Raw genomic sequence first — 24,056 nt, 5'->3', positions numbered from 1 at the left:
TGTCAGCTTAGCTCTCTTATGTTGGCTAATTTACAGAGGCAAACTACTATTTATAGGCAACTCGGGTTTCATCTTTGACACAAGTTCAGACATCTTATCTTCTACAATTCGGTTGAAGTCTGAATCGGAAAAGGGAGTGCGAAGTCAACTAGAAGGCAACTTACTAACTGGCGAGAAAGGGAAGAGGAAGATTGAAGTATTTGGCACTGTTTTGTTGAAGTTTCTAAGTCTACTTAGTTAGAAACCCTCCATGCACTTTATCTGATTTATTCCTACCTACTTGTTATTTTACTTAACAAGTTATTTACAATGTAAATATTGAAAATAAACACTAGTGCATGCTCAACATATTACAGATCAACAACTAAAGGAAACAGAAACAATCACACCATATGACACCATTATTTTTGGACCAATGTCCCCTGAAAAACCCAATGTGGGAAAACAATTGTAGCTATTTGAGGGTTTTCTTATTAAGCAATATCAGAGTACAATTTGGGTGTCGAAACTGGCCTACCCAACATAGAATTTCCTTGGCAGTAATACCTCTTAGTTTCTGACAAATCTCTTGGCTGAAACCCCGGATAATCCTTTCAGCAGCTCCTCAGCACCAATCTGTCCTAGAAATCACAGCGTCAGCGCCTCTCTGGACTGCGTTAGCCCCTCTCTGCCCAGTGCTGACCCTGCATCACCCCAGATGGGTCTGCGTCAACCTTAGGAGGCCCTGCATCAACCCTGTGGTCCTCTGCGTCAGCAATGCTGGCCTCTCTGAGGCTCTGTGCAGCGCCCGACTGCCTCTGCGTGAGCCCTAGCTGGCTTTACGTCACTCTCCCTGGCTATTGCGCTGCTCTCCCAGCACTATCTTTGCCTCTCTGTCTCTCTGTACTCAATGCCCCTCAGCTGCAACTCCCGATCACTAATTCTATCTCTCTTAGCAAACCCCTCTTTAGAGAATAGAATCACTGATCACTCTGGTGTGTTCTCCAAGTGATCCTCAAACCTCCTCTTATACTTTTCTTGTTGACATATCAACGGCCGAGATTAAGTCCCTAATCAATGGCTAAGATTAGATCTGGCTTGATCCATCTCTTTTGGACCATTCACAGTTTCATATTAATGCACATTAATATTTTATTTTCCCTAAGTTTAGAGTCTAGACTTAGGGACTCTAGTAAAAATATTAATTATTCTAATATCTCCTGAAATATTTAGAATCTGCCCAAACCCTTTTTGGGTATTGGAGATCTCATGTGCCCCAACCTCTCCACCAAATTTCGTGGCTAGAGTACATCCGATGCTACGCCAAATCAACACTCCCTCTTAGTGAGGACTGTGCTCTAACAATACTCCTCACTGAGTATTACTTTGATCATCCAACATCGGTCCCTGTGCTGATGCTAGGCCTGTTGCCCACCATTCTCTGCATTGGTGCCCATGGTTCTGCCATTGCCATTGCTGCATTTGTATGACAGCTCCCTCTGTATCCATGTTGTTGCTGGTCCTTTCTCCCAGCACTGCATCCGCACCGCACCTCCTCTCATCATGTTGCATCGTGCTGCCCACTGCTGCACTGCAACTCAGTTACTGAGAAGCAAGTAACTGATCTCATAAATTTGACCTCTCTGTTGGGCTAGAGACCCTCCTGATGCTGAAGCTCCATCTGCCGCTGACAAGTGCTCCCTCTCTGACCTCTGCGCTGTTGCAACAACTCACTGCATCTCGCACCATTGCATGCCTCTCTGTGCCATCCTGCACTGGTGCAACACTCCTATGCCTCTCGCACTACTGCAACCTGCTAGCCTCGCACTATCTCGGGACTCCTGCACTGTAGCTCTCTCTGCCGTTTCATCCGCATCCATCTCTACCACATCAGCGAGTCCTGCTACTCCTTTTCGGGGTTCCCGTAGTAAGGTCTAATCCAAGAGGCTGGGTACCTTGAGGATCCAGCCCCTCATCACCTGTAGTCCACCTGACTACAACTCAATGTCTCCCCACTTCCGGTCAAGTGGTGCATGTGCACTCATGGCATAGTCATCATCTGTCAAAACTTCCTTCTCTGCCCTTGCTGGCACTTTCTTAGTCCCGGAAGACTCTCCCTTACTCTTCTTCCTTGGACACTGGGTCGCATAATGACCCAGCTCCCCACAGTGGAAGCACTTGATCTTGGAGAGATCCTTCTTCTTCCCTTTTTCCTGCTTTCCCTCAGATGCTAGGGCAACATCTTCCTCCTCTTGCTTGACTTTGATCCCCTTGCTGCTGCTACCAGTGTTCAACTGCTGTTTGATCTCTTCTTGGCGAAGAGCAGCCCACATCTCATCCCAAGGTGGGAGAGTCCCTTTGCCCAGTATACTCTGGACAAATACCTCCCAGTATTCTGAGACGACATTCAGGGCTGTCCTCACCATCAACTCTTGATCCGGCGTGGCTTCTATAGCAGTCAACTGATCTCGGATCTCATTCAGTCCTCCAAGGAAGGTGTCAATCAGTTCTCCCTTCTTCATCTGATACGACCTCAACTGATTCTCAAGTAGCATTCTTCTCTGTACAGAAGTATGCTGGTACAATTTCTTGAGAGCCTCCCACATCTCATATGTCGTTTCCTTCTCGGCAATGTGTGGTACTACATGATCCTTGATTGTTGAAGTTTCTAAGTCTACTTAATTAGAAACCCTCCATGCACTTTAATTGATTTATGCCTACCTACTTGTTCAGTTACTTAACAAGTTACTTACAATGTAAATGCTAAAAATAAACACTAGTGCATGCTCAACATATTACAGATCAACAACTGAAAGAAACAAAAACAATCACACCATATGACACCATTATTTTTGGACCAATGTCCTCGGAAAAACCCAATGCAGTAAAACCGGTGCAACTATCTGAGGGTTTTCTTATTAAGCAATATTAGAGTACAATCTGGGTACTGAAACTGGCCTACCCAACAGAGAATGCCCTTGGCAGTAGTACCTCTCAGTCTGAGGCAAATGTCCCGGCTGAAACCCTGTATAACCCCTTCGACAGCTCCTCAGCCTCAATCTGTCCCAGAAACCCCAGCGTCTGCCTGTTTGGACTACGTTAGCCTCTCCTAGCCCAGTGGTGGCCCTGTGTTAGCCTATATTGGCCTGCGTCAGCCTTAGAAGGCCCTACGTCAGCTCTCTTGGCCTTTGCGTTAGCTACGCTAGCCCCTCTGGTACTCTGCGCAACACTTAGTTGCCTCTGCGTGGCCCTGCGTGAGCACTGGCTGCTCCTGCTTCACTTTCTCTGGCTGCTCTGCTGATCTCCCGACACTATCTCTGCCTCTCTGTCTCTTTGTACTCAATGCCCCTCAACTGCCTCTCTGATCACTGATTCTATGTCTCTTAGCAAACCCCACTCTAGAGAATAGAATAACTGATCATCTGGTGTAATTTCCAAGTGATCCTCAAGCCCCCTCTTATACTTTGCTCGCTGACATATCAACGACCAAGATTAAGTCCCTAATCAACGGCTAAGATTAGATCTGGCTTGATCCATGTCTTTTGGACCATTCTAACACAGTTTCATATTAATCCACATTAATATTTTAATTTCCCTAAGTTTAGACTTAGGGTCCATATTAAAAATATTAATTACTTTATTATCTCCTGAACTGCTTAGAGTCTTCCCAAACCCTTTTTGGGTATTGGAGATCTCATGTGCCCCAATCTCTCCACCAAATTTCGTGGCTAGAGCACATCCGATGCTACCACAAATCAACGTTGACCTCGTCAAGGATGATGCTCTTGGCCCTCGTCATTGCCTCCTCATACTTGTCGTTATCATTGGGGTCGACTAGGATAGATATTACCTTCAAGGCGAAGTTCTTGACACGATTTCTGTCAAGTACAGATAAGATTCTGGCCTTCCAAACTGCGAAGTTCGACGCTCCATCCAGTCTATCCTGGTCTCTTACTCCGTGTAGTGCCATGAGGCTCTTCTACTTCCCTCCTGGAAGTTCTCTGTTCGACTCCTCCGAATCTCTACTTCCCGTCTGGAAGTTTTCTTGTGGACTCCCTCTGAGTCCCGATTTCCCTCCTGGAAATCCTTCTATCGCTGTCGAGATGCCCCCTACTCTGATTGTCTTGAGCAACCACACTACTGATCTGGGTTCCTCGGCTAGAAACCCTCGGTAGCAACTCCCTCCTCTTGGCCTTGCTTTGTCAGGTACTGTTCTGACTACAGTACCTCACCAACTCCACTCTGCAATATTCCCACAACCTTCTAAACCCCAACAACTTGACGGTGAGAGCTCCTAGGCTTTGCGCAACCAGCGACCCGACCTCCTTAGCCAACTGTGTCAGCCCTCCCAGCTTCTACGTGGCTCTATGTGATGCTCCCTTTGCCTTCCTTAGCCTCTGCACTACCTCTTCTCGGCTCACCCTTGATGATGCAGGCACTGCGTCACCCTTCCCTTGTTGCTGCTCTGCTAGAAACAACTTTTGTCACCTCGGGACAACTGTTTTCTACTAGTATTGCTTCACTCGGTTGATGTCCTCAGTCCTCCTGTGATCTGCAATCACGTTTTGATACCATGTTGAAGTTTCTAAGTCTACTTAGTTAGAAACCCTCCATGCACTTTATTTGATTTATTCCTACCTACTTGTTATTTTATTTAACAAGTTATTTACAATGTAAATACTGAAAATAAACACTAGTGCATGCTCAACATATTATAGATCAACAACTAAAAGAAACAAAAACAATCACACCATATGACACCATTATTGTTGGACCAATGTCCCCAGAAAAATCCAATGTGGGAAAACAATTGCAGCTATCTGAGGGTTTTCTTATTAAGCAATATCAGAGTACAATTTGGGTGCCGAAATTGCCCTACCCAACAGAGAATTTCCTTGGCAGTAATACCTCTCAGTTTTTGACAAATGTCCTTTCGGCAGCTCCTTAGCACCAATCTGCCCTAGAAACCCCAATGTTAGCCTCTCTCTTGACTGCGTCAACCCCTCTCTGCCTAGCGCTGGCCCTGCGTTACCCTGAATGGGTCTGCGTCAGCCTTAGGAGGCCCTGCGTCAACAACGCTGGCCTCTCTGAGGCTCTGCGCAGCTCCCGACTGCCTCTGCATGACCCTGCGTGAGCCCTGGCTGGCTCTGCGTCACTCTCCCTAGCTACTGCGCTGCTCTCCCAACACTCTCTGCGTCTTTGTCTCTCTGTACTCAATGCCCCTCAGCTGCAACTCCCGATCACTAACTCTATCTCTCTTAGCAAAACCCGTTCTAGAGAATAGAATCACTGATCACTCTGGTGTGTTCTCCAAGTGACCCTCAAGCCTCCTCTTATACTTTTCTTGTTGACATATCAATGACCGAGATTAAGTCCCTAATCAACGACTAAGATTAGATCTGGCTTGATCCATGTCTTTTGAACCATTCTAACACAGTTTCATATTAATATTTTATTTTCCCTAAGTTTAGACTGAGGGACTCCATTAAAAATATCAATTATTTTAATATCTCTTGAACTGTTTAGAATCTGCCCAAACCCTTTCTGGGTATTGGAGATCTCATGTGCCCCAACCTCTCCACCAAATTTCATGGCTAGAGCACATCCGATGCTACCCCAAATCAACATGTTTTTGGGCTAGTTATCTCACACACATGACTGAAAAACTAGGGTTTTTGCAGTGGTATTATAACAGTAAAAAAGAAGGTCATCTAAAGGTCTCGAAGTCAACTTTATAGCTAGTCGAGTTCATCTAGAGAAGCCTCTAAATAGAGCAAAGAAGGGAAGCACCTCCAAACTTGTTACATGTGTGAAATTGCAGCAATACAAACTTCAGATTTGTGGAAAAGTGGTTGAATTTTCATAAGTGCAGTGAAGGAAGAAGTTTGACTTACGTTGACTTGTGTAAGAAGGAGAAGCAACAAAGAAGGATATTTGTGACTTGGTCTTGGAGTGGTCATTCTGTCAAGGGTCTAGATCTTGGCCTTGGTATTCGTCAATTGAAGGTCTCTATAAGAAGAAGAATTTGTTCGGGTTTTCCTCTCAAGTGGGAGAGGTTTTGGCCCTAGCTAATAGCCTATATTCTGTCTCTTGTCTCTTTATGGTTTATGCATTGGTAGCTGTTTGATGAAGAAGAACACTAATAACCTAAGTAAAAGAGGATCCTAATCTAAAGAAGTAAAAAGCACTCACAAGCAGTTACTAATAGAAGAGATATCACTTAATTGCTATGTCCTAGATTTCTCAACACTTAGCAGGGGAGCCCACCACAGGCTATGGGATCATCAGGTACAAGTTCATAGGAGTTTGGAGGATCGTAGGCTTCTAGGGTGAAAGGTACACAAGCTATAGGGACACAAGGCATAGGATCCTCGAGCACAGGTTCATTGGAGACCACAGTGGCATCATCGTCAGGTGTACCAATTACAGAGGAGGATATACCCATCCCGGTATAAGAGGCCACTTCAGGGAAAAGGAAGCCTAAATGGCTTTGTGATACCTTGCAAGAACCCTAAGAGACAATGGGAAGGCCCAAGTGGTCAGTTAGGGAGAGCAGATCACTAGAGCAATTTGATGGCTATTTGGCTATGGCGAGTAGCATTGTGGAGATCGAGCCATCTAACTATGAGGAGGCTGCAAGCCAACAAGTCTAGAGGTATGCCATGGTGGAAGAATATGCTTCCATCATGAAGAATTATTTGTGGGAGATAGTGCCAAGACCTGAGGGGAAGTCAATGGTGACTTCAAGTGGCTCTACAAGATCATGCACCTTGCCAATGGCAACATTGTGAAGTTCAAAGCTCGATTTGTGGCACGGGGGTTCTCACAGGTAGAGGGAGTTGACTGTGATGAGACTTTCACACCAATGGATCGAGACACTTCGATTAGAGCAGTGATCTCCATTGCAGCAGTGATGGGTTGGAAGATCCACCAGATGGATGTGAAGACTACTTTTCTTAATGGGATCATATAAGAGGAGGTATATATTGAGATAAGTTGTATTTTGTTGTTTTGTTTTGTTTGCAAATGTATTTTTCTTGAACTTCAAAGATAAATAAATTTGAAGAGCTTTCTAATAGGTTTTCCCTGGAAAAGATTGAAGGGGTTTTGCCTGGGTCTAAGTTGACCAAAAATCTGTGTGTATTTTTTATGTGTGTTGCTGGTCTCGTTATGTTCATATTTATTTTCAGCATGTGTTGACAGTCTCGTGTTTTAATCTGAAAATTTCATTTCCATAATTCTATATGTTAAATGTATGTTTATGGGAAAGGGAATTTAACTGAATGAGAGTGATAAGGTGAAATTAAAACTGGGATGGGATTGTTGGAAACTTTTTTATTCATCAAATTTCAACAGAATGTAGTGTCTATCTCTCCCTCTCAATTAGGGAGGTCAAATCAACCAAACCAAGCTTGTCCCTTAAGTATACAAGCTTCTTGTTCGGAAGTGATTTAATATGTCAGCTACTTGTTCATCAGCGGAGATATACCGTAGCTATAGCCCACCATTTTGTACTAGCTCTCGAATATAGTGATACTTGTTGTTGATGTGCTTTGTCTTTCCATGAAACGCTGGATTCTCAGACAAACAAATACAACTGGTGTTATCACAAAGTATCACTGTAGGGTTCATCGGTCCTTCAAACAAGTCGGATAACAACTTTCTTAACCATATTGCTTCTCTGCTTACTTCACATGTTGCAATATATTCAACCTCAACATTACTCAAAGCAACGATGTTTTTCTTTCTGCTCATCCATGAGACCATGGAGGATCCTAAACTGAAACATCCTCCCGTAGTGCTTCTTCCATCTTGTTCACTACCTTCCCAGTCGGAATCTGTATAGCCAATCAATTGGACATCATTCCTTCTATCATATTTTAGATAGTAGTTGATGGTTCCTTGCAGATATCTCAGAATATGCTTTGCTAGTATCTAATGATCATGCTTCTGCTCCAATTAGAATTCACTGAGTACTTTTACTGCAAAACATATGTTTGGTCGAGTATTCACCAAGTACATCAATGAGTCAACAAGTTGTCTATACCTGGAAGGATCCACAGGGCTTGATTCGAAGTTCCTCAGTCTCTTCAAGTTTGTGATTATCAGAGTGGTCATAGGTTTACAATCCATCATGTCGAACTTCTTTAGAATATTGATCACATACTTTCCTTGACCCAAATAGATTTCATTTAGCCCTTGCCAGACTTCTAGTTCCAACTAATAATGCATCAACCTAAGATCCTTCATGTCAAATTCTGCTGCCAGTTGCTTCTTACATTCTTCAATTCGACCTTCTACACTTGTCAAGAGAAGATCATCTACATACAGAAGATTAATTACAGGTTCATTATTTTCAACCTTAATATAAAGGTTCGAGTCAGTAGAACTTTTTGTGAAGCCTACTCTCTGTAGGTATGCATCCATTCTAGCATACCATGCCCTTGGTGCTTGCTTGAGGCCATATAATGCTTTCTTCAATCTGCAAACATATGGCTTCCTACTTTTGACTTCAAATCCCAAGGGTTGTCCAATATAGACTTCTTCATCTGGTGCGATTCATAAACGCAGTCTTGACATCCATTTGGTGGATGTTCCATCCCATTGACGCTGCCAGCGAGACTAATGATCTAATTGTTGTATATCTTGTTGTTGGAGCAAATGTTTCTTCATAGTCGATGCCTTCAAGTTGAGAGAAACCTCTGGCCACAAATCTTGCTTTATACTTATCTATACTTTCATCAGCTGCATGCTTGATCTTATAGATGCACTTGGAAGTAACCACAGATTTGCCTTCGGGCCTAGGTACGATCTCCCAGACTCCATTCTTCATTATAGATTGATACTCTTCATTCATGGCATCCTTCCATTCTTGATGTTCTACAACCTCTTCAAAGGTGGATGGTTCTACTTCTATTAATTTTCTCATGTATGTAGCATACACAAAATATTTCTTGGGTCTCTTACTTTCTCTAAATGATCATTGTGTTGCCCCATGACGTTCTACATCAAGTAGTGTGGATTTCAACCAATTAGGTCTTTTCCTTGTTTCTGGAATGACCATGAGTTGAACAGGTTCACTAGGCCCTTCTTCTTCATGGTGTGATTCTTCTCCTTCCTTGTCAACTTCCTCCTCAAATATCGGAAGTTCTTCATCATCAGAATCTATAGAAAGTTCTTTTGACTTCTTGAATGCTATACTCTCATCAAATATGACATCACGACTAACTTCAATGTGATGTCCATCTTTCATATAGATTCTATAAGCTTTTGATGAGTTACTATACCCAACAAATATACCTTTCATACCAGAAGGATCCAACTTCTTTCTTTTGTCCTTTGGTATATGAATATACACAGGACACCCAAAGATCCAGAGATGATCTACAGATGGCTTCTTTCCAGTGAACACTTCTTCAAGAGTCTTGTTATCTAGAGATCTGTGAGGACATCGATTCTGAATGTAGACCGTTGTCTTTGTTGCCTCTCCCCACAGAAACTTAGGTAGATCTTGATCGTGTAACATTGCTTTTACACTTTCTTCAATAGATCTATTCTTTCTTTCTGCGACTCCATTTTGTTTAGAATTGTATGGGACTATCAACTCCCTCTTAATCCTAGACTCCTTACAAAATTCTATAATCTCTTTGGATGTATATTCTCCTCCATTATCAGATCTTAGTATCTTGATTCTTCTTTCTGTAAGATTCTCCACTTCAGCCTTGAATTCTTGAAATTTTGTAAATACTTCATCCTTGGTTTTCATTAAGTAAACCCAGGTCTTTCTTGAATGATCATCTATGAATGTGACATAGTATAGATGGCCTCCAAGTGATTTTGGAGTCATAGGGCCACACACATCAGAGTGAATGAGATCCAAGGTTTCTTTCGACCGCAAAGCACAACTTCCAAATGGTCTCTTGGTATTCTTGCCCAAAGCACATCCCTTGCAGACACCTTCACGATCTTCCTTTAGATTCAGGATTCCATCTACTATGGAACTTAAAGTTGGAAGTATTTTGGAATGTAGATGACCAAACCTTCGATGCCAACGTGAACATGGACTAATCTCAGTGTGAACTAGGGCTTGGTTTACAGGAGATATTAATTTGTAAAGCCTTTCTTCTCGGATACCAATAACTTTAGCTTGATCTAAGCTTGAGTCTTTTCCCCAAACAACTACTTTGCCATTAATGAAGGCTACTCTATCTCCTTTGTCTTCTAAACTTGAAATAGAAAGTGATTTTTTGTGTAGACCTGAAACAAATAGAATGTTGTTGAGGTGGATGTTGCTTCCATCTTCGAGTTTTATGGAAGTTGATCCAATGCCCTTCACAGGATAGCTTTTGTTGTCTCGAAGTTCCACAGAGTAAGCGGATTTTTATTTTGATAAGGTCTTCAATCGGTTGGAGTGGCTAGTCCTGTGCCTTGATTCACCACTATTAATTACCCAGATGCCTTCGTCCTGGAATGTACCAGAGAGAGCCAAGAAGAGACCTTCATCCCTTTCATTGATTGATGCTTTCTTTGAAGAGAATAAGAAAATCCATGCTTCTTTGATACCTTTCTTGAGTTGGCTTGCAATTTTCTTGATGACCCTCTTTATTGTAGAGGATATCTTCATGATGCCCTTAGAGAACCAAAGCTCTGATTCCGTGTCGAGAATTCAATAGGGCAGTGAATATGTTAATTCTCTTAACTTGATAACTGTTTGTGTTATCTTTTACTTATATGCTTTGTTCGTTATTATTCCAATGTGCAATACATCAAACAACTACCAAAAACAGTAAGAACAATGACACAATATATAGGCTGCAAGCCAGGGCCAAAACCCTGCCTCTTGAGGAGGAAACCCGTAAATCTCTTCTTCGCTTAGATCTTTCAATTGACGAATACCATGACCTAGAGACTCAAACAAATACCCCCCAAGATCAAGTCTATCACGACCTTCTGCAGCAATATCTTCGACCTCCCAGTAGATCCGAAATTCTGTTCCCTGACAACTGCTGCAATTGCTGTTGCTTCTCTAGGAGACTTCGATCTCCCTCTAATAGCTGTCCTCTTGACTTCACTTGCCTTGTCTTGAGTCTTAGGGCTACTAAGATGCCCTAAGAGACCTTCACATGCCTTCCCTTCTCTTATGCTTCTAAAATCGAACAACAAGAGATCCAAGCGCAAAAACCCTAACTTCGATATTCCCAAGAGAGATAGGTAAGGCCCATAAACACTTTGACTTCTTCGACTTCCTCTTCTTCGCACTTCCTTCTTTGACTTCTTCTTCTTCTACTTCTTCGCATAAGAGATGAGTGAGTGAGTGATCCAAGTGGAGGACGAGTTCCTTTATATATAGGCTTCTTCAAGGGTGGATGTGGCTCTTCATGTAGGCCGACTTGACAACTCATTAGGCCGACTTGATCTTGGAGGTATTTTGACACTTTAAAGACAATATTTTTTTCTTTACAATTTACAATGTGCCCATAGGGTCTTCAATATATGACAATGACTCTTATACCTAGGACAAACCCTAGAAGCACTCAATGGGTGCTTGACCTATAAAATAAAAGAACTTGAGCATGAAACCCATGCTCCAATAATAATAATAACTTCTTTTCATTTTATATTTACAAGAATACATTTCACACTTATGAAGACCGAACCTAGTTACACATTTTTCAAGAAAGGAGAGGAGAGTATAGTGAGTACAGGGGCAAGGTCAAATAATACCAATTTTAAGGTACCCTCAAGTGGATTGCCACTGCACCAGTGCGAATTTCGAGGGTAGTAATTGCAAACTAAAGCTGCACAATTTTCGAGCCTCGTCTCATTTCACTTGTTTATCATCACACATTGAATTCTTTTCCTTTCCAAGAGAGTATGAGCTATTATTTTTCATTAGTATGGGCAAGGTGTGATTTTTATGGATGTGACTTTCTTGTGGATGTGATTTTTGCATGGAGACATTGTTTTGGGATTGAAAGAAGTGCCTTTTGTGGAAGATTTTGTAAGCTTATTGTCTTATTATTGCTATTTTGCATGCTTTTTGTTTAAAGTAGGTTTTCTATTGTGCCATGACTAAATGCTTCATCATTGCTAAAATTTTATTAATTATTACATGTAAAATTGTTCTCTCTAAGGCCTATAGGGAAACTTTTAATGTGTAGACCCTATATTTAATTTCTCCTCTTCACAAAAGCAATAGTTAAGGTTTTAAAAGTATATACCCTAGTGTCAGGCCCTGGAATTGGGTGCACATTTAATCAAACATGCACTGTGGATAACATCCCCATTGCACGATTTGTGGTGGCGATATTACACAAAGTTCAACGTTTTAGGGTTTTCGGTTGAGGACTTATACATGAGTGAGCGCATGCCAAGGCATGCTCGACTAGGTGAGTTGGACAATGAAGCAAGTCCATGTTGGCGAGGGACTGCATGACGAGACGAGTTGTTTGTAGTGGATGATGAAACCGGTGGGTGTGGCAAGACAAGGGCTTGCATGAGTAGAGGTCGCATCGGTTTCGGGCGTGAGTGATCGAATGAGGAGCTTCGGTTGGGAAAAACCGACTTGCGATGAGGAGAATACACAATGTGAGGAACACATGACTTAGTATATCACATGGTGGAATGTGCGTTGGGTTCCATGGGGGTGTTGGCATGGAACAGGCGACATCTCTTGCGATGGAGGAGGGGCGTCAGCTCGAAATGAGCAACATAACTGTGCGATGGAGTAGGTGCGTTGGCAGAATGAAGATGGAATGAACCAATGGGTGGGCCAACTTGTGAACCATTGTAAAGGCAAATTAACGGGCAAGGGGGCGAACTGTCATGATGGTTCACCCGCCCCCGCCGCAACATATAGATAAATCGAATTGCAGCCATTGGGAGGACAAAATGGGAGAGAACACAGTCACAAGGCAAGACGAATTGGTATAACTAAAGTTCAGGCGAGCTATGAGTTGCGAAGGAGTTCGGGTGGGTCTATGATAAGGAAGACCGTATGAACGAATCAAGAGACAGGCCTGCAAGAAAGTTGGTTATACTGGAGCCACGGTTTGAAATTTGGTGATTGGTCGAAGCAAGCCAAATTTTGGTGACAAGTCTGTGGTATGTAATTTTGGTGATTTTTGCATCTTTTGAGAAGGGAGCAAAGCCGGAGGGTTGAGGTTGTCCATTCATTGTAATATTAATTTTTTTAATAAATGAATTTTGCATGCTTTGCTTAATTTGTGAACTTTGTATGATTGTGGATTCATGGTATACTGCATTTATATTCTGAAGTGTTGTATGGATTGGGACAATATGAATGCTTAGAGTTCTATGTTGGAGAAGTTATGATATTTCACTAAGTAACTTATATAGAACCTAATAATAATCAACATATTGTGAGGCATAGTTCGGGTGGATTAATATTGTGTTTCTCTAGGTAGTTGCGAAACACATCGTGCATCGAATGCTAGAGGGGTCACGGTGCGGCAAAAGCACCTTGCAACCATGTGGAGCCCCTGGGGTCGTGACACTTCGACATCCCCCCTAGGTCCTTACTCCATCAATTTCCTTCCCTTGAACATTATCCATTAAGACTCCATTGAACCCTAGTAGGATAAAGCGTTGATCTATAGTGTGTTGATCATTCATAATTTTAACTAAAATTCATCTTCTTTTTCTCTCTCCTAGACGACTAGGGCAGCCACTAGGGTCTCTAGGGAAAATTTGTGAATATCATTGTAGGTTGAGTGGATGATTGTGTCTCAAAATTTAGGAATTATATCTATAACTTTATCTAAAGTGAAAATCTTGCATATTGCATGGTATACACCAACTAAATAGGGTTGATGTCACTCCCTTTGTTATTGTTTATGCATACCTAACAACTATAGAAATGCCTCCCTAGTTTAAACCTAGCCTATATTGGAAGATCTTGTTGCTTGATTGCTGAATATCTTTTTAGATATTTTTTCTTGGGTTGCTATATGCAATTGAATGCCCTATCATTGCATATCTTACAAGCCCTAGCTTATAGCAGACTATGTCTTGGTCTAAGTGTAGTGTACTTGAACCATAACGTAGAAAACCTAGGCTGCTGTAGGCTCGCCAATACTCTATCCAACAATAGACCTTTAACTCATCACCTTGAGCCTTAGTATTAGAGTATCTTTCTAGGTGATTTAGGGGAGCCTCCCTTGTGGTTTAAATCCACTAAAGAGCAGGAAAAAGGTTGTTGAAGTGGTAGTGGAAACCGTTTCTCTTTGTTGCCATAAGGTTTGGGCCCTATCCAGTGAGGCTTTGCATCGAGCCTGTTAGATTTTGCAGCAACAAGACTGATCTTGAAAGCGGTGTATGCTCTTCGAAAATACAAAGATGCACAATAGGTGGGTGAGTTGTTCATTAAAGTTATTGAAGATGTACTTGTTGATTCTTGTGTACTTGTTTGCAAGGCTACTATCATGATTGTGGAAGTTAAATAACCACATATATTTTTGACACCTTGCGCTGTTCATTCTTTGAATTTAGCACTTGAATATATTACCTTGGACGTGATATGGATGGGAAATATTATTGAGGATGCATGCCATATCCACAATTTTTTACAAAACCATACGAATGCCCTCACAATCTATAAAGAGTATGCACATCCATCATTGTTGAAAATTGCATATGCTCGGTTTGCTTAAGAGGTTGAAGGAGGTCAAGACTGCTCTTGGGGCCATGGTTATTTCAGAGTTTTGGTCTTTTTGGAGAAAGATAGATCAAGCTTCTTAAAAAATGGCCTAATATACAATATTAGATGATGGTTGGTGTGAGAGGGTATATCTTACCATTAAGATCATGGACCCTTTCTTCTCTTTGTTGTTGTTTGCAGAAATGGACTAGCCCATCCTAGGTGAGGTTTGTGCAGGTTGGGATTCCATGATTGAGTCTGTGAAAATTGTTATTTTATAGAATGAGTGCCCCAAGTATGGGACATTAGTAGAGACCTTATTCACCACCATACATGATATTCTTATTAGTAGGTAGGATCATAATTGCAAACCTTTGTGTTGCTTGGCTCACTCATTGAAACCAAAATGCCATAGTAATGATTGGCTGCCACAAATTTTCTCCTCACATTGAAGGAGATATTCCATATGGGAGGAAGGATGCATATAAAAAGCTATGCTAGGATAGAGCATCTCTTGGTGAGGTGGAGGAGGGCTTCGTAGAGTTTTCCACAAATATATGTAGGTTTGGAGGCTATGATGTGGTCAAAGATAGTGGGTTTAAGAAGCCCTATGCTTGGTGGGAAACTCATGGGGTAGCATGCCCTCTTGTACAACAGTTAGCCATGAGGCTTCTCTCTCATGTTGCTTCATCCTCTTGTTGCGAGAGGAATTGGGGCACATATAGGAATTTGTACAGTTTAAAGAAGAGAAATCTGGAGCAATCCAACATAGAGACAATGGTTTATGTGCACACCGACCTTCATTTTATTTGTAGGCAGATGGAGTTGGTGAAGGGAAAGTGAAAGATGTGGCATGTATTTCTTGATGATATGGGTTGAGCTTTGAGCAGCAGTGTTGAGTTGGCATTAGCCAACTTGTATCTTAATGAACTAGTGCTAGAGTCCTCTACATCAACAGATGCATATACTGGATTAGATATAGAGGAGTAGGATTGATGAGAGAGCAATGGCAATGATGTTGATTTTGATGATTTTGACATGGATGAGGACTATTGACAGTCATGGGCTATGGGATTCTTCCATCTATGGTTATAGTATCTATTTTAATTTGTATTTTCCTTTGGCATTCCCACCTATAGTAGTAGTGACTTAGTATCCTTTTAATACATTTTGGTTTTGATGACCTAGTGAGAAAATTGCAGTTTATGGTTCTAATTTCTTGTGTGATTGTGATTGACCATCATTGATATAGTACTAGTAAGTACTAAGTAGTAACTAGTTATATCATGTATGATTGAATTTGTAAAATGTAAATGTTCTAGTTTCTAAGCTGTAACCAAATTTGAATCTTTATCTTTATATTTCATTTTTGTATGTGCAATTTGCTATTTTTTTAATATATATATATATATAAACCATGGTCTCTATGTCTTGCTTATGGGGTTGCTATGTTTTGTACTGAACACTCACTTTTCCATGTCATTTGTGTTTCGTGTCCTCGTGGTAGGTTGACTTAGGGCATGATGTGATTAAAAAAAGTTTGAGGAAGTGTGACATGTCGCAAGAAAATAAACTATGGCGTGGTGCACCACAAGAAAACTTTGTCTTATGCAATGTGTCATGCCACAAGTGGTTCTCCAAGCGATATGTCGCACAAATGCAATGCTTTGGTCCATGAGATACATTACATGTATAAAATTTTCCTTATGATATACCAGGGGAAAAGAAACCTTGTGTCTGTACAATGTGTCACGCAAGTCAAAAGTTTTGGTCCATGCGATACAAAAGCAACAGAAAATTTGAAAGGATGCAATGATAAGGTGGATGCAAGGAATTCTCTTCAAATTTCCCTTTGTCGTGATACATATGAAATGGGGTTCTATCCCTAAACCAGCCTTTTCCATATTGCGTCATGTTTGGAAGAGGTGCAATAAACATAAGATGGGTTTCCAAAAGTGTGTCAGACTAGAGTTTTATTTCATGTGATACACTCAAAATGAAGGGAAACCAATCTTTATGTGCCCCTGGTGTCTCCTTTGTGTATTGCATGGTACCCGACTTTGGTGTGACATGCTTTTGGAAACCCATTTCATGTGTATCACACGAACCAAAATTTTGGTACGATGCAATAAAAATATTGTTGTGGAGATAGAAAGTTTGAGGAGGTGTGACATATCACATGAAAATATACTTTTCCACTATGTGATACAAAAAAGGTTGTCATAGGGAAAGAAAGCTTGAATAGATGTGGTATGTCGCAGGAAGAAAAACTTCGTTCAGTGCAATAAGTTGCAAGGAAAGAAAGATTCAATGGATTTGAAGGAAAGTGGGAATTTTCCCTTTGTCGCAATGAAGGAAAGTTTGAGAAAGTGCGATGTGTTTTGCAGATTTTCTTTTGATGCGATGTGATATGTTGGATTAATGCTATTTTTCATTCTTTTCCTCTCTAGCCATTATTTTCGGTCTCTGGTTACATTTTTCTATCATAGATTCAGATGAATAACAACTCACTCTAGTCCACACTCTCCTGGCAAAAAAGGAAACCAATTCCAAAAAAGCATAGGCAGAAGATGCTTTACAGCTGGCGATTTCAAGGCATTGACGGTGGAGGATGCGTAGATGGTTGCCGAACAAATATCAACAATCATGCAGTGATTCAAAGGTCAATTCAAGACATCCACTTCTATAAGAGGAATGCGAGAAAGCACAGATATAAGATGCTTTACAGCTGCCAATTTCAAGCCTTCAATGGTGGAGGATGTATACATGGTTGTCTAATACATATCAATGGTTATGTGGTGATTCAGAGGTCACATCAGGACATAGATTACATAAGGGGAATACCTTACAACGGAAAAATCACATAGGTGCAATATTTGAACTAGATGATTTTCTTGGGCCTCTTTTTAATGAGGTACCCTCATCATTCGGCATTCAATGTTCTAATCCTGTTTCTTGATGATCTTCAGGCTGAATTTTTTGACACTTCTTTCTCTGATGTTCTGACTTATTTTTGTGAAGTCACACTACACTTCAGCTCCTGTTCTCTTTATCTAACTATTTTGACAGTTGTAATCAAGCACCTTCTAGCTGTTTTAAGATAGTAGCCTTGCATGTCATGAAATATTATTTTCAGAGATTATTTGATCATCCTTATGTTCCTCATGCTTTTCATTTCTATTGGTTGAATTTAGTTAACCATTTTGTAGGGAGGAGTTGCTTTGCATTCCTATTGTTCTTTTGTTTTCTCACTTTAGTCCCATTGATCTCTTTGGTCTTTGATGGACATTAATATATCTTCTATTTCTCACATGCACAGGAGGAATGTCTTCACTGGAAACATGTTAGCTTTGTTTGCATTTGCCAACAGAAGTGTCATTTGATATTTGTTTCCCTGATTGACAATGAACACGATGCATTTGAGGAAACTAGGACTTTGTAGATATAATGTTTTGATGTTCTAATGTCAATCCTGATATTTCTTGATTATTAGGCCCTAAGTGTTTTCATGTCATTGTAAAGTTCATGTCCCAATGTTAAGGTAATGCTATGAAGTCATTAATCCTGATATTACATAGTGGTTACCGTTATACCACCAACCCCCAACCCTTTTAGAATTAAATAGGGATGGTTAGGTGAAATATTAAAATAAGCTTACCTTAAGCCTATAAAAGAAATCCACACTCCATTTTTCTTCAGTCCAAGGGATTTGAGTGTCTTGAAGCTTGGTTATGATGTTTATGTATTGAATTATGTTAGTTATTTGGTGTCCTCATTTTGTATCTGGCTCCTTCTGGCATTCCATTTGCAGCTTCTTAATTGTTTCTTGATATGGTTTCAGCCTTCAATATCCTGGTATTTGTGTCCTTGAAATAGTTTTGCTGATGTTTTGATGTGTTGGAAAACAAAATTCTGCCAAATACAATATCATATTGATCATTGCCTTGAAACATCTATTTGTATCATTGTATCATTTGCTTGATACACTGCTTTTGATGCATATGGTCAGTTACATTTTTTTTTAGAGGCATAGTTGTATACCTGTTATGAATGAATGGAGGATGAAATGATATCTTGTAGGCTTGTACCCACAAGCAAAGCATTGTGATTGCACCAGCATTAGTGATTGAACAGCGTATAATATTCAACGAAAGACAAATCACACCTTAAGGTGGTCATTTAGCTCTGGTCCATGTAATTGATGCTCAATCATCAGACCATTTTTTATTATCTAAGGTTCCTCATGTGCTGCCCATTGCTAGTGGATTTTGTGTAGGTTGCAGTGTGCAACAGATGTCATAGGGTATATGGCGCATTAACAAACCTATTGTTGTGATGACTAGAAGATAGGTGAAGGGAAATTCATTTTAATAACTATTACTTTAAAGAATACTGATGTACATTTTCCAGCCTTTCTTTGGATTGCACTCTTTGAAGGTTATGTATTTTACTATGATATGTTGTGAATGGTCAAGATTTTTTACATGTCAATTACCTTGCTTAGTCTATTCACTATCGGAGCTTGCAGTATGTGTATGTTTCTTGAACTATAGAAACTTGATCTGTAGTATGTACTTTCTTTCCTTCTGTTGGTCTTTAATTTCCATAACAGTCTAAACTCTGCCTTTATTTCTGAGAACTAACATTAAGTTTTGGGCAGGGTCAAAGGCTTATTAGCTTGTGTGGATGGGAACTGAGGTTGCTTCCTTATGTTGTTGACTGTGAGGATCGTTCTACTCAGCCTGTTGAAGATGCATGTCCTAGAGAATCATCTCCATGTCTGGTCCATGTTCACAGTCCCAGCATTCAGCTTTCATCAAAACCTGGGGTGAATGAAGTCATAGAATCATCACAGAACAAATCTGTTGGTATTCAGCGAAAGCCTGAGCCAGCCTCAGTGGTTCTTGACTGCAGCCTTTGTGGAGCCAGTGTGGGAATGTGGGCCTTCTCTACCGTCTATAGACCTTTGCAGCTTGTAACTAATGGTTCACTTGAATCACAAGAAATTTGCAAAAAAAACAATGATAGCAGTATGCGTGGTATGAGTGCAGCAAGTTGTGTTGGTGGAGTTTCGACCAGTGAAGTTAAAGGTAAGGAATACCTGGATGATGCTAGTGAGGCCATGACTAGCAGCTGCCAGAAGGATGTCACAGAGGAACGGATATTGGATTTGAGTCTCACAATAGCAGGGGGCCTTCCACCAACGAAGCAAAGTATTAATTCACAACTCCCTTCGCCTTCTATTATTCAACAAAGGAAACATGGATTTCATTGCAGCAGTGAAGTTGGTGACTGGGTTACATCAGAGTCGCATGAACCTCGGAACAATGTTCAAAGTAAGGGAAACTATGGTAGCTCTACGCAGAACAAACGAGAAAATACAGAGAGCACAGATGTTGACAAAGAAGGAATTGACACTGCAAGATCATCAAAACGTAAGAGAATGGAAGCCAGCTCTGAAGTTTCCAGGGGCATTTCTCATGTTGGTCAAGGAAAGACATCTGAAAGATTCAGTGATGGAGAAGACAATACTAGAAACAAGCGTAGGTGGAATGGGCCTGCTTTTGGTGAAAGACGTGTTCAGGAACTTGCCAGTAGTGAATTTCACGGGTTTTCTTCTGTGAATGCAGTTGATACATGCTACCATGATAGGACGGAAAATTCTACCGAGAGTGTGGATAATGTACATCAAGTTTCATGCAAGAGTGATGAAGGCATTGAAGAGGGTACTGGAACAAACATTGCAACTATCAGTACGGGTAGAATAGGTATTATTACTGGTAGTGTGGGAATGAATGGTTGTCCAGAAGTAAGTGGTTCTCAGACTGATGGTCGTGGTGACATTGGTGGGAATGATGTTTCTGTAAATAGAGCAGAAAGTAGAGCAGGTGAATCTGAAGTTTTGGTAGAAACTGGAAGAAGTGGACGAGGTGAGGTGAGTTCCATGGGAGAAAAGACAGGTTGTGTTAGTATTTGTGAGGAGAGTCAGCATGCTTTACTGGTTAATAATTCCGTTGTGGATTTTACCTCAAGCAAAGACTCTGTAGTAGAGTTCAGAGCTGGTGGTGAGAGATCTGAAGTGTATCAACCTAGTGAAGTACATGAAAAACAAGAGAAATCTGATGCCATGATCACTGAGCTCCAGACCACTGCATTAGAGAGAGATGCGATTATCAGGCCAGCACTAATAAGGGCTGATAAGATTGATAATGCCATTACCTCTGGATCAGGTATGTTTGATCCAGAAACAAATTCAAATGAATATTTTGAGCATAGCAGGTTGCTGACATATAGGAAATATGCCTTTTCCTTTTAATACAGAAAACAAGTTCTGTTAATTGAAAAATGTTTCCTTAAATTCTATATGTTTATTTCTTCTTAAGAACTGTCTATGACATGCGCTCATCTAAGACTAGCATAAAACATGGAAGTAGTCTTTGATAAGTTCAATTACATTTACATTTGCAAATAATGTAAGTTTAAGGCATATATCACCAGGTTTGAATTTTATTTAAATTTAGTTTACAAGAGACTGGCTAAGTTTTTGGAAAATATGTCTTATATTAACCAATGTTCCATCAAGGTTCCGGGGCGAGGGGGCGTGGGAGCGGCCTATGCAAAAGCTCCCTACCATTTTTTAGGAAACGTGGGGGAGCGTCAGGGTCTTAAAAATTTATAAATATAAAATATAATTTATTTCAGGGTCTTAAAAATTTATAAATATAAAATATAATTTATTAATTGAGTCCACTATGACAATTTAAATTGGTTTGAATTGAAAAGCTGCAAAGCATGATCATTGATATGAATATCATTTGACATTATCCAAATTTATAATATCATATAAAATAATAAATTTAAAATTCTAATTTATAATCATACATCAATGATCATACATTATGATTAAATCATTAAAGTTTAAAGTTTAAACCATATTGATGTTCCACTTCCTAGTATCCTACTATGAACATCGAATATTGAACAGCGAATATTTAATATTAACATAAAAATTTAAAATTATAAAAGTAAAGTTTGATACATCATACATCAAGAGTCCAAATTTTATAGAATTATAAAAGATTAAACTTTTAAAGTCAAGTCTGATACATCAAGAGTCAAAATTTTATAGAGTGAGAATCTGAATAACTGATAACACAAATGATAAGAACTGAGAACATCAACATATCAAAAGATAAACAAGCATAATGCAAAATATGCCTCAAGGTAATGCTCAAGCCTCAAGGTAATGCCCCGCTAGTCTCTGCATCCAGCTGCTGCATGAATAAATCAGGATCAACCATATCACCATCTGAATCTGAATCACTAGCATTCTCAAACATGCTAAGTGGCACACCAACCAACCCCATCTGTCTCTCATCAAGTCTCTCCTCCATATCTACCTGTGCATCATCCTCTGGATCAACATCCCATCGTGTTGCTGGTCCCTTCAAATACTCAGGTGTCTTCCTATGCTCAAGACGTAGGGCACTATGCACAGCAACTAACTTCTCCGCTCTTCTAGAGGTAAGCCTGTTCCTCTTGATAGAGTGGATGAAGCTATATGTGGACCAATTCCTCTCTGCTGCAGAGGAACTAGCAATCTGAGACAACAAACGCATGTTTAGATCTTTGAGCTCTGGAGCATCATCCCCATGCATCCTCCACCAACCAATTGGGTCATCTTGGGCTAGATCTATGCGATCTGCCCGAGCACCACGTGTGTTGAAGGGCCCACTAAGAGATGCAAATTGAACAAACTGTCTTCGAAATTTTGACCCCTGCTCCTCACTGTACATCTTTGCAATTGCATCTAGGAAGCCTTTCTTTACCTCTGGATCATCAATAGGAGGCACCCTCCTAGGTCTCTCAACATACCATTTTGGGTTTAATGCATATGCTGCCATGTGCAAAGGTGTGTTCATGCGATCCCACGTACGCTGAATGATGGGTCGAATCTGGGAAGTATAGAACTTTAATGAGGGCTCCCTCTGCTGAATGGCTACCTTCACACGACCCAACATGCTATCAAAGGTCTCATAAATTTCTCCAAGACTAGGAGCATCTGAATCTGTGTAACGAATGACCTCCACAATAGGGCCTAAGAATGACACCAAATAAGAACAATCTGCCCACCAATCATTGTCCAACACCTGAAGCCTGACCTTCTTCCCGGTGTCTGTCTTTGATTCTGACCACCTTCCCCACTCTGAACTCACAACCAAGGATTGTAGAGGTGCTTGTACCTCTATCATCCTCTCCAATAACAGAAAATAGCTAGCATATCTAGTATCAGTGGGCTTGAGGAATTCCTTCCTCGTGTGAGCCCTGTACATAGCCAAGGAGGTGTGGTGGTTGCAGATAAACATCTGCACTTCTCTTGCCGCTGACACCAAGTCTGATATCCACTGAATCTTGCCAATGTCCTTCAGTGCATTATTGAGTGCATGCACACAACAAGGAGTCCAAAAAATGTGTTGATACTTGTTTTGAATCAATAACCCAGCTGATCTACAAACTGCTGCTGCATCTGTCACAACCTGCACCACACTATCAGGCCCAACATCCTCTATAGCTTCTCGAAGAATCTCAAATTGGAAAGATGCATCCTTGCGCTTTCCAGAACAGTCAACAGCTTTAAGAAAGAATGGACCTTCTGAAGATGTCACTATGATGTTGATTAGTGGGCGTTTTCGGATGTCAGTCCATCCATCCATAACAATAGAGCAACCAAACCTCAACCATGTTTGTCTCATTCTCTCTTTCTGTACATTAATTTTGGACACTTGTCTATCCAAAATTGTTGTTCGTAGTTTATGTTCTCCGGGTGGTACATATGAAGGCCCTATTTTTGCAATTGCTTGGACCATTTCCTTGTAATAAGGAGAACGAACAACATGGAAGGGAATCCCATTAGCAAAAAGAAATTTGCCAATTGCATCATCTGTGTCATCTCGATCTAGAATGTTGTACATCCCAGACACTGTACCAGTACCACCCATTGCAGAAGAACGAGATGCACCAGTGGAAACCTTTGTCTTTTTTGATGAAGCACTGGATGGAGGAATATTTGTAGCTGGATCAATATGTCTACTAGAGAACAATCCTTTTCCAGTGGATGCCCTTTCTAGCCTCCAAAGTTGCTCTCTCAGAGCTGAATCCAAGTTCTTTGAGGAACACATATTCACTCCTCTCCCTGTAATAGCCAAAATGTGTTGCTTCACCCTGGTATAGCTGCCAACAAAGTGATGCCTACAAATATTGCAGACCCAATCACGTGAGCCACCACCAACTTTTGGATTCTTTTTCGGCAGTCTAGTTGCATAGATTAGAAGTGGTTTTAGAGGATTAAATGTCCCCTTTGCAAATTTTTCCAGCTCTCTTGGCGGGCCTCCAGAATCTACACCATGCCTATTCTGGT

The 24,056-nt window shown here is 40.7% G+C and overlaps 1 protein-coding gene across 1 annotated transcript in view; it reads left to right on the top strand.

Annotated features, from left to right (window-relative positions):
* LOC149255725 (uncharacterized) overlaps positions 1–24,056 on the top strand; it is a 105,398-nt gene that overhangs the window by 24,651 nt on the left and 56,691 nt on the right. Inside the window, exon 6 of the mRNA XM_089455119.1 lies at positions 19,299–20,868. Coding sequence (XP_089311245.1) covers positions 19,299–20,868 — 1,570 coding nt within the window. The remainder of the gene's footprint in view (positions 1–19,298; positions 20,869–24,056) is intronic.

Source organism: Pinus tabuliformis, chromosome 7 (genome assembly GCF_031772625.1).
Source record: "Pinus tabuliformis cultivar Carrire ecotype Pingquan chromosome 7, CPIR1, whole genome shotgun sequence".
Lineage (NCBI taxonomy): Eukaryota > Viridiplantae > Streptophyta > Pinopsida > Pinales > Pinaceae > Pinus > Pinus tabuliformis.
This window is presented reverse-complemented; position numbering and strand designations above follow the sequence as displayed.